This window comes from Chondrus crispus, genomic scaffold, assembly GCF_000350225.1.
Source record: "Chondrus crispus Stackhouse genomic scaffold, scaffold_95, whole genome shotgun sequence".
In the NCBI taxonomy this organism is placed as follows: domain Eukaryota; phylum Rhodophyta; class Florideophyceae; order Gigartinales; family Gigartinaceae; genus Chondrus; species Chondrus crispus.
Genome location: NW_005178839.1, coordinates 185,074 through 194,366, shown reverse-complemented (window position 1 = coordinate 194,366; position 9,293 = coordinate 185,074). Strand labels below are relative to the sequence as shown.

Below are 9,293 nucleotides of genomic sequence, written 5' to 3'. Positions count from 1 at the left end.
CCCCAACCCCCTTTTAGGGTTATTTAGAATAGGGCCCCCCCCCCCCCCCCCCCCCCCCCGTTGTTCTCTCGCCTCCCTCCCTCCCACCATAACCGACACCGCCCCCTCCCCATCACCCCTCTTGATCCACGTTTTCCTTCGCTTGCGGGTCATTCGCCCCCTCGCCCCCCCTCCTGCTCAGAACGGGGCATCGCCACGACTATTAAGAAATGCCCCCTTCTGTCACGCGCGGATTCACCGTGCCGCACATCCCTACTTCAAAGAATTCAGAAGACCCTTCCCGCCCCTCCACCACCATCAACAGACCACGCTCGGCCAAACCCACTAGGATCAATACCTCAAGTCTTGATCCTGCCTCTTACTTAGACCCTGCTTGGCAAGCTTCCACACCCCTTCAGAGAAAGTATCCCGTTCTCACTCGCCAGTCTCAACGAGACGCAATGTCTTCTCACCCAACTTTACCCACTCAACCTGTCCCACCCTCGCCTTCGATCCCACAGGTCTCCCCACCACCGCCCTCCCGCTCTCGGCAGCCTGCTCACGATGCCCCACCCTCGATGCCGCAGCCCCCTGCTCGTCCGATACAACAACTCCATCAGCAGACACCTCCTGTTTCCTCGCCACACCAGCAGGTCCTCCCTGCCCATGCACAGCCGCAGCGAAATCCGCACCTCTCTCAAGTTGCCGTCACTCACGGCCAGCTTGCTCAACCCATTTCGCAGCAACAGCAGCGCCAACAGCAACAGCCACAACAACATCCTCGGGCCTACATGGCCTCCCGCCCACCCCATCACAACATGTACGCCCATCCCCAACAAATCCCCCCGCAGCAAATACGTCAACAGCACGTGCCCCCACAACCTCATGTGTCGCGGCCATCACGTCCATCACGTCCCGAGCTCGTCACATCACAGCACATGGTTTCTGCACGCCAGATCCAGTCACATCAAGCAGTGCAGCAGCATCAGAAACCCACGGTGCCGCAGCATGCTCAACAATACATGGATGTACATCAGATGAATCAGGATGCTCAGCATCAGCAATTGCAGCAGCAGTATCACGGAGCTCGAATGCAAAACCCCCAGGCGCAGTTGACGCAAATGCCTTCTTCGAACTCGCCATATCCCTTAGCAACATCTAAGACCGATCTCGCCCAACGGTATCAGCAGCCGGTTCAGGCTGCCCACCACACCCAGCAGAAAGGCCAAAAAGTTGGAATTCAACACGGCCGTGTTGCTGCCGTTCACCAGCAGCAGATACCTGCGCAACAAGCGCATCAGGGCCAGCAAGCTATGTCCCAGCAGATGCACATGGCTCGCCGCTCAACGGCAGCGAGCAACGTGAACCATATCTCAGTCATGAGGGGCGCAAACATTCACAATGGGCAGTTGTACCCGGCCGGACTTGGGCTCCCGGCTAGCGCAATGCAATCAGCGAATATACAATACCCACCTTCGTACACGAGCACAGGCCTTTTCGATCCGCTGAATTTGAACCCTGCTGGCATTCCTCTCAGCTCTGTGGGCGTATCTCAACCGGCAACCAATCAAGCTGTCAATGTCGCACGCGACCTGGAACGCCAAGGGCAGAATTCGCAATTACCTCAAGGGGTTGCCCGGTCCGGGGTTCATGTCCATGAACGGAATGGAGTGACAGCTCAAGATATTCAAAGTTACGCGGATCAGGGCCAAGCGCAACTACTGCATCGCCCAGGCGGCCATTCCACTCCACAGGACTTTCAGGACCAGGCTGTCTCACAACATCACGTGCAGACAGGTCTGTATCAACCTGTGGAACAGCAACAGAATACTCCACATCTCATTTTGAATCAGGGTACGGGACTTGCTCCCCCACAAGGTTCAGTCGTGGTTCACACTCAACCTTCGCAAATCCCTCAGGCTTCAGCTGCAGCAGATGATCAATTGAACCAGCAGGTATATCAAAACTCCGCGCAAAATCAACTACCTGGGGTTGCAGCAGGTGATGGACAGCAAGTTGGAGATCTTTCGAGTCGCAAAGCTGCTGTGCCGACAACACAACAGGAGTTGCTGCAGTGGCATGGCAGTGGCCCCAACTCCAGAGCTGTTAACAACGGATTATCACAACAACCAAATGGAGTAGCGACTGGCACGGTTTCTGGTCCGATCATCACCCAGTCTCATCTGCTAGACATGGGCGTGCCAAACGCGCGCCATCCGCGCCAGAACAGCATTGCACAAATCTCGCAACTCACGGGTATTCAAGCGACGTCAGATCAACGCAATGGCAGCCAGAAGCGGCAATTACCAGCATCTGGTGATGAGGGATCTCCGCGTAAGCGAAGACAGCTTGGACCAGGTACGCCTTCGCCGCTGGAGTCTTCGCGAACATACCCTTGTTCTGGATGCGGTCAAGACTTCGCTCGGAAGAGGGATCGCGATAATCATGTACGGACAGTGCACGAGCGATCGTTCAGATGCTCTAAATGCGAGTCCAGATTCAAGACGAAGAGTGACGCAAACAGGCATGTGCGGATTGTCCACGACCGCGTGCGGCCGTACCAGTGCCCGTCATGCCCCAGCATGTTTTCGGAGAGGAACAAGCTACGAAGGCACAAGGAAACCGTTCACGAAAAGCGCAGGCCATTTGTTTGTCCAGTATGTTCATCCCGATTTGGGGAGCTGGGAAACCTTCGACAGCACACTGGGTCCCTACATCCAGAGTACCAGTCTGGTTCAGGGTCCAACCCCGGCCGCTCCAGGGTCAATCACCAAGTACAATCATAGCTCAAATGGCTGTTTGATGAAATTGCGCGGTTGCCAGGTCTCGCACTTCGTGATTTGGATTCTGTCGTAACCAGCTCACCCTTGATGTATGGGCCACTTGTTCTGGTCACAGTGAAGGAACCGCGCAGAAGCATATGGTCGGGTTGGCTGGCCATCTGATGCCCAACAATTCCCCTTGTTATATGCTCCGGTTTGTTCTTGAAAATGATTACCGAATGAAGTGACCGTAACTTTGCGATTTCAATGACGAAGGTAATTCGACTGTACTAGGATACAAAGCACTACGTAAAACTAACAAAGCAACCCAACAGATTACCCAATACCCGCCGTCTACTGGAGAAGCAATCAACTACGTATAGTAGGCAGACTCCTTCATTGTTGCTGGCGTAATCTGGCGAGAGGATTTCAACGTTGAGATCTTTCAATCAAGGCATAAAAAAGCCAACGAGACAGGGAAATGGGCCATCGTCCCAATTCTTGTTTGTCCTTAGTGCTTTGTCATCCCCTGTCCCGTTTATTATGGACTCCTGCCCATTTGCGCCAAAACTGTTCTCGTTTTTGGGAGGGAATGACATTCGGACGTCGCGAACTGCCTGACACGGCTTTCCCATTGTAGTGGAATTTGTTGCCGTTTTCAATAAAATCGGTGCAAGCGCTCATCGTCCGTGTGTGTTCTCGCTGCAAAATCAAAATGTCAGTATTATGGCCCAAGCACCAATGTGAGTAATCCCAGGACAGCGGGGAGTGCTGCTATGTTTCAGAGGGACACACTTACCTCATCAAGTAAAATATTCTCAAAAACGTCCAGCAATGAAAATATCTCCGGTCGCCGTTCCGGAGGGGGTTGCTTTTCATCAGAAAGCTGAAACTCGTAAAAGTAGTACATGAACTCGGAGTAATACTCGTGAGATACTTCGGGAGCGGGTAGCGATCTCAGCAAGTCGCGGTTCGCATCGATGAATTCGCAATAGCTATCGGCGGCGTGAGCCTCCAAAATCTGCGAGAAGCGGTATGATTCAGCCGGGGAAAAAAGAAACAAGATCACAAGAAACCTTCACGCGTCGACATCAATCCTCCCTACCCTGTCAGTATGGGTTTCCAACGCCGGGCAGCCAAACTCGACGTGTCCAGAGGGACTCATGTTTCACGTACCAGTAGTACACTAGGCTTGCGTGAAAAGCTAGAAAGCGATCCTTCCCAGGCGCAAGCACACATAAAACACGCAGAAGTCAGCAACGTGGAAGTAACGACTCACTGTGTTATTACTAGCGCTATCAATCCGCGACACAACATACCCGCCACTGCTTGTCGCCGCCAAGGCTTTCCATAACTGCGAGATGGTATGCTTCATTGAGTTCTTCCGCGTGATGCATATTCATAAGCGTCGGCGATCGATACCATCCGAGAGTGCTGAGCAAATGCAGACAGCTTGAATACGCAAAGTATGGCATTCGTGCAACAGTCTCCAACATCCAGAACCTGGGAATTGGACGCCCATCAAAAAGTAAGTCAAGGCCCGCGCATGTGACATCGTAGACTTTGCGCACAAACCAGCCTGTTTCAACTTTGCCATCCCGATTCTCCCTTTCCCTCTCGCGGTTGGCGACCGTCGCATCGTCGAGGATGAAGTTGAGACAATCTGGCGGAGTGTATCGCAGTGGAGAATCGAGACCGACGAGACGTCTGAAGCCCGTTTGCAGTTCACTGAGCTCGACTACAAAGTTTTGTAGGGCCAGACTGAAGACGTTTGCAAGACGGACTTGATACATGCTCTCGTCAGCGTCGAAAAAGGCATTGAGATGCTCTGAGCGGAGTCTGGAGACCTGTTGGACAGAGTGTTCAGGGTCGGATGGGGTTTCATCGGTGATTTCCGGGGCGTTAGTGTCGCGGGATGTGGTGTCGTCAAGGAGGGTGCATGTGAATGAGGGTGCGGTACGAGGGCTGGCTGGAGCAAAAAGGGATGAGCGAAAGTGATGAGGAAATACAGCAGAATGCTTGCTGCTCAACGTTGCCGGTGCTGCAAAGATGAAGGCCATGTTGACAGATCCCGGTGAGAATGAGGCTTGAAGGAAGTACCGCAGAGTGCTCCGGAGGAACTTGGGGGAGATCGACGAACTGAAGGTTTTGTCTGCTTCACTGCTGTCCAGACAGTGTAGATGTAGAGTATTGCACCAATGTTTCATATATGTGTGGCGGCCCCGTACGGAAATCTAATTCACAACAAATTTATCCTACCCTTCGTAATCCATGGGTCTTATTTCCAAATGCCACGTGAGAGATACACTCATAACGTACACACTGTCCACTATCTGCTGTACAACATATAGTTCCCTCAACAGGATAGCTGCTGATGAAACTTTAAACAATCTCAATCTCACCGAGACTCTTCACCCTCGTCCGCCCCGTCCCCTATTTGGGCGCACCCGCACCTTCAATTACATTCTTCCGCAAGCATCACGGCAGTTGTTATCACCGGCAGTCAAAGTTATGGAAAGCACAATTCAAGAGATATGGCCACAACCCCACGTTCGAAGTGCTCAATCCTCATGGTTCTCTCCTTCTCTTAGTAGACAAACCCCGTCGTTGCCCATCAATGACAATCACACATCCACGTCAGTTTCATCCACGTTTGACCACTGGCGCCAAAAATTTTCTCGCTTTTCAGAAGGAATGACGTTAGGGCGTCGCGAGCTTGCTGATACCACTTTGCCGTTGTAACTAAACTGCTCCCCCTTTTCGACGAAGTCGATACATGCGCTCATTGTCCGTGTGTGTTCTCTCTACGAGAATATAGAAAACGCGGGCAAGTCAGTAGACTGCTTTCAAGTTCCAAACCGTGACGAACGCTGCACTACATACCTCGTCCATCAATATGTTTTCAAAGACACTTAGTAGCGAAGATATCTCTGGTTGACGTTTCGAACTGCTTAAACTGTCCTCGGATAGCTGGAATTCGTCAAAGTAGTATCGAAATTCCCGGAAATATTCGTAGGCAACGTCGGGCACCGCCAGTGAATCAAGCACGTCCTTGTTGGCATCAATGAACTCGGTGTATGTATCAACGGCGTGGGCCTCAAGGATCTGAGAAAAGCGATAGGACTCAGCCGGTGAAACGAAAAACAAGAACACCAGAAACCTTTTCGGAGTAAGTTGTGCAAGTTCAAGAAACGTCAGTATTGTTGTCTAACGGGAAAGAGGTCTGAAACTGCATGCCGGCACTGCGAATATAGCTTTGTACAACACGTACCAGTAGTACGCCAAGCTTGCGTGAAATGCAAGAAAGCGATCCTTCGTATACGCACGTATGCACAAAATAAAAAGCAGATGCGCAAAAGTCGCTATGTCAGCTCAACGACGGGGATGCTTTGACATCTTTTTGTGCAGCGATCACATCTGGACCAAAACGTACTTGCCATCGCTTGTCACCTCCAAGGCTTTCCATCACAGCTAAGTGATACGCTTCATTCAGCTCTTCAGCATGATGCATGTTCATGAGCGTTGGTGACCTGTACCATCCGAGTGTGCTCAGTAAATGTAGGCAGCTTGAGTACGAGAAGTATGGCATCCGTGCAATTGTTTCTAGAAACCAGAACCGGGGAATAGGTCGGCCATCGAAGAATACATCTAGCGCCGTGCACGTGACATCATAAACTTTTCGAACAAGCCAACTTGTTTTTACCATACCGCCACTGGACTCTCGATTCGCCTCGCGGCGGTTCACCGCTTCGTTTTCAAGCTTGAAGCCGAGACACTCTGGTGGCGTGTATCGGAGTGGTGAGTTGATTCCCATGAGCCGACGGATTGCAAGTTGCAACTCCCGCACTTCTACAGTGAAGTTTTGTATGGAAAGACGAAGGACATTCCCCAGACGGACTTGGTACATGCTCTCATCGGCGTCAAAGTACGCAACAAGATGCTCGGAGCGCAATTCAGAGACATTTGGAGTGGAGGCATCATCTTCGGGAGTAAGAGACGAACCGACTTTTTGAGAAGAGCGACTGCCACGCAGGTCACATGTAAGTCTGCCAGAAGAATAACTGTCAAGCCTGCGGACGATTTTAGATGCCCGACAAGGCCGCCCATAAAGTGTTGTAGTAAGTTTTCCAGGTTGCCGATGAGCAACTGAGACTGGGGCTAGTGGTACGAACGCCATGATAGCAAGCTAAGCGTTTCAGAATGAACGCCTCTTTAACCAACCCTGGGGAGAATGGCTGCTGCCCCTAAGAAGTGACTCCTCGCAGGCTGGAATGGATTCTTTGCGCATGGGGCTACACTGGGACAACTGCGAGTGACAGAGAACAGGTGGAGAGCAAGTGCGCACTGAACAACACAAGCAGGGGTCGATCCATGAACTGCCTTACTGCACCTCAGTAATATTGTGCAGGTGACGTGCGCGCTTTTATAGTGTCTAGGTGACAAATGACCTCATATGAGGCCATTTGACCTCATATGAGGTCACTTTTCAACTTATTTTTCTCGACTTGTGCTAGCTCAACAAGATGGAAAAAAGATACTCTCGACACGGCAGTTGACTTCTGCGTTGTGGAAGGGTGGAGTTTGGTGAGATCTGCACGTCTTCTCCAGCCATTTTTAAAATGCCCAAAAAGGAGCCTTTTTTGACCAACCTCAAAACGTTTTATGTTGATATCTTCGAAACCAAAACGCCTGTTTAAAAAGTCAACTCATCATTGATAGTTCATTAGATTCTTACTCTCTCTGTGCATTGACAACCGCCATCCCAATGTTTTGCAAGATGTTATTGCCGAGCGCGTATACGTTAAAGAAATGGTGTCCAAACTGAGTGTTTTAAAGTTTCGATTTAATTTATATATTTTTGCAAAAAAAAAGCTGGCCTCATATGAGGCCATGACTGACCTCATATGAGGTCAAATTGCTTGTCGTCTAGACAATAGAACAGCCCTGCATCGAGCAAAAATGAGGGCGACGGGGGGTGTACTGTATAGCCCTGCATCGAGCAAAAATGAGGGCGACGGGGGGTGTACTGTATAATATTTGCACTTCGCGCACTGCAGTCAAGGAGCGAATTTTGCAATCTGGAAATTTTTCATACACGCGTACAGCTTGTACGAAACATGTGATTGGTCTTCAGGCGTGCATCTGCAACAAATTACAGTATCATTACAGTACAGGGTACTGTGCAGCAGCAGATCTGTTGAGAAGCTTCTCCTCCTTGGTCACTGGGGACTGCCTCCGAAGTACAGTGCAGGGGCACCTGTCCATTAAGGCCGCCCCGTGCGGGAGCCACAGAACCGGCACTATTCGGAGAAAGCATTAATCTATGATTGCCTCATATCGATTTCCATACACTCGAGTGTCCGGCAAATTAACGACTGCCTGCTCCGCGTCGGTTCTCTGTGATGGTTGGCAGTGAGAAACGCCTGCTTTGCCGACCAAAGATGTGACAAAGCGTCAAGCCCCTGACGGTCCGCAACCGAAATTAGCAGTCCTCCAAACATTTCTCCGAACTCAGCGACACTCAGGGCCAGTCCTAACAAAGGACTTTCCTCTCGTTTTTCCTTTCCCTCGCCCCGTTTTTATTGAGTTCTTCACTAAAATCGGAAGCACATTGCTGTAGTTTTTACTGTAATGCCATCCCATAGTTCCACTCCTCGGAAATGGAACAGAGTCTGGACGGTCTGCAGATCCATGCAGCATGGAAGGTACAGCAACGCCTCCTCGCGCATGCACATGGCCCAGTCTGACTCCCTGTAGCTCGACAAAAGCAAAGCTGGACGACGTGTTGCTATAATGAGGTCCCTCGATGTGCATGACCAAAACTGGGCTGGATTGAGATATGAAACGAAAGATATGGAAGGGATGGAGGGTGCGGGGAGAGACTGTGTCGGTGTCGATGTTAGGAGGATGACGCGGTGGCGGGGACAATAGCATGTCGGAGGATGTGTCTTGGTCACGGTACTGAGGAGGTGAGGAAGATGGTGATGGGACGTGGTGGTGGGGCGCGAGGTAGGGGTGGCGGGGAGGAGGGGACGTGGGGATTTTGGGGGGGAAGGGGGGTGGCGGGGAGGGGACGTGGGGATATTGAGGGGAAGGGGGGTGGCGGGGAGGAGGGGACGTGGTCATATTTGGGGGAGAAGGGGGGTTGGTGGCGGGGGGGAGGGAGCGAGGGCGGGGTGGTTCACAGGAAAGGGATTTCGGCGAAGCCACTTCATCATCGATCATGAACTAGAGAGCAGCCTCCCCGGCTTCTCTCCATTTCATGATCGATGCCAAGGAGGCATTTGATTTCAAAAAGCTGAACTCTGGGTGCTGAACTCTGGGTACCCTTCTGCCGTCCGGTGGTGCTCCGTTTCCTAAACAGAGTGTAAAATGCTAGCAAACGACTGTCGCAAATTTCACGTGGGCGTCGAGGCGGGGGAGGGCCGAGTTGTGCACATAAAATGGCGGGAGAAGGTACTGTGTCTGGTTTGTAATGTTGAGAGAACTAATGTTTTGATCTGCATGTGCTCGTATTTGGATTTAATTCCACTTTCATTGTACTGCAAGTGC

General features: G+C 51.4%; 5 protein-coding genes; 2 read left to right on the top strand and 3 right to left on the bottom strand.

Annotated features, from left to right (window-relative positions):
- Positions 1 to 770: 770 nt before the first annotated feature.
- Positions 771 to 2,765, top strand: CHC_T00008175001 (hypothetical protein). Its single transcript, XM_005712019.1, has one exon. It carries the CDS (start codon positions 771 to 773, stop codon positions 2,763 to 2,765), a length of 1,995 nt encoding a protein of 664 aa, XP_005712076.1.
- A 58-nt stretch (positions 2,766 to 2,823) lies between these two features.
- CHC_T00008174001 (hypothetical protein) lies at positions 2,824 to 4,948 on the bottom strand. XM_005712018.1 is given in 6 exon segments: positions 2,824 to 3,263; positions 3,264 to 3,443; positions 3,541 to 3,817; positions 3,918 to 3,958; positions 4,061 to 4,759; positions 4,829 to 4,948. The coding sequence occupies 5 exon segments, from the start codon at positions 4,946 to 4,948 to the stop codon at positions 3,264 to 3,266; spliced, it is 1,317 nt and encodes a 438-aa protein (XP_005712075.1). The 3' UTR covers positions 2,824 to 3,263.
- Positions 4,949 to 4,950: 2 nt separating this feature from the next.
- On the top strand, positions 4,951 to 5,040 carry CHC_T00008173001 (hypothetical protein). Its single transcript, XM_005712017.1, has one exon. The coding sequence runs from the start codon at positions 4,951 to 4,953 to the stop codon at positions 5,038 to 5,040; it is 90 nt and encodes a 29-aa protein (XP_005712074.1).
- Positions 5,041 to 5,122: 82 nt separating this feature from the next.
- On the bottom strand, positions 5,123 to 7,114 carry CHC_T00008172001 (hypothetical protein). XM_005712016.1 is given in 6 exon segments: positions 5,123 to 5,365; positions 5,366 to 5,545; positions 5,625 to 5,901; positions 6,013 to 6,053; positions 6,175 to 6,927; positions 7,040 to 7,114. 5 exon segments carry the CDS (start codon positions 7,112 to 7,114, stop codon positions 5,366 to 5,368), a joined length of 1,326 nt encoding a protein of 441 aa, XP_005712073.1. The 3' UTR covers positions 5,123 to 5,365.
- Positions 7,115 to 8,252: 1,138 nt separating this feature from the next.
- Positions 8,253 to 8,555, bottom strand: CHC_T00008171001 (hypothetical protein). The gene has a single exon (XM_005712015.1). It carries the CDS (start codon positions 8,553 to 8,555, stop codon positions 8,253 to 8,255), a length of 303 nt encoding a protein of 100 aa, XP_005712072.1.
- Between the last annotated feature and the right edge of the window lie 738 nt (positions 8,556 to 9,293).

Coding starts and splice junctions, on each gene's coding strand:
- CHC_T00008174001 (XM_005712018.1), bottom strand. CDS start 4,948: ATGAAACATTGGTGCAATACTCTACATCTACACTGTCTGGACAGCAGT. Junction 3,959..4,060: donor GCGGCGACAAGCAGTGGCGG/GTATGTTGTGTC, acceptor GCGCCTGGGAAG/GATCGCTTTCTAGCTTTTCA. Junction 3,818..3,917: donor GCAAGCCTAGTGTACTACTG/GTACGTGAAACA, acceptor CGACGCGTGAAG/GTTTCTTGTGATCTTGTTTC.
- CHC_T00008173001 (XM_005712017.1), top strand. CDS start 4,951: ATGTGTGGCGGCCCCGTACGGAAATCTAATTCACAACAAATTTATCCT.
- CHC_T00008175001 (XM_005712019.1), top strand. CDS start 771: ATGGCCTCCCGCCCACCCCATCACAACATGTACGCCCATCCCCAACAA.
- CHC_T00008171001 (XM_005712015.1), bottom strand. CDS start 8,555: ATGCACATCGAGGGACCTCATTATAGCAACACGTCGTCCAGCTTTGCT.
- CHC_T00008172001 (XM_005712016.1), bottom strand. CDS start 7,114: ATGGATCGACCCCTGCTTGTGTTGTTCAGTGCGCACTTGCTCTCCACC. Junction 6,054..6,174: donor GAGGTGACAAGCGATGGCAA/GTACGTTTTGGT, acceptor GCGTATACGAAG/GATCGCTTTCTTGCATTTCA. Junction 5,546..5,624: donor AAAACATATTGATGGACGAG/GTATGTAGTGCA, acceptor ATATTCTCGTAG/AGAGAACACACACGGACAAT.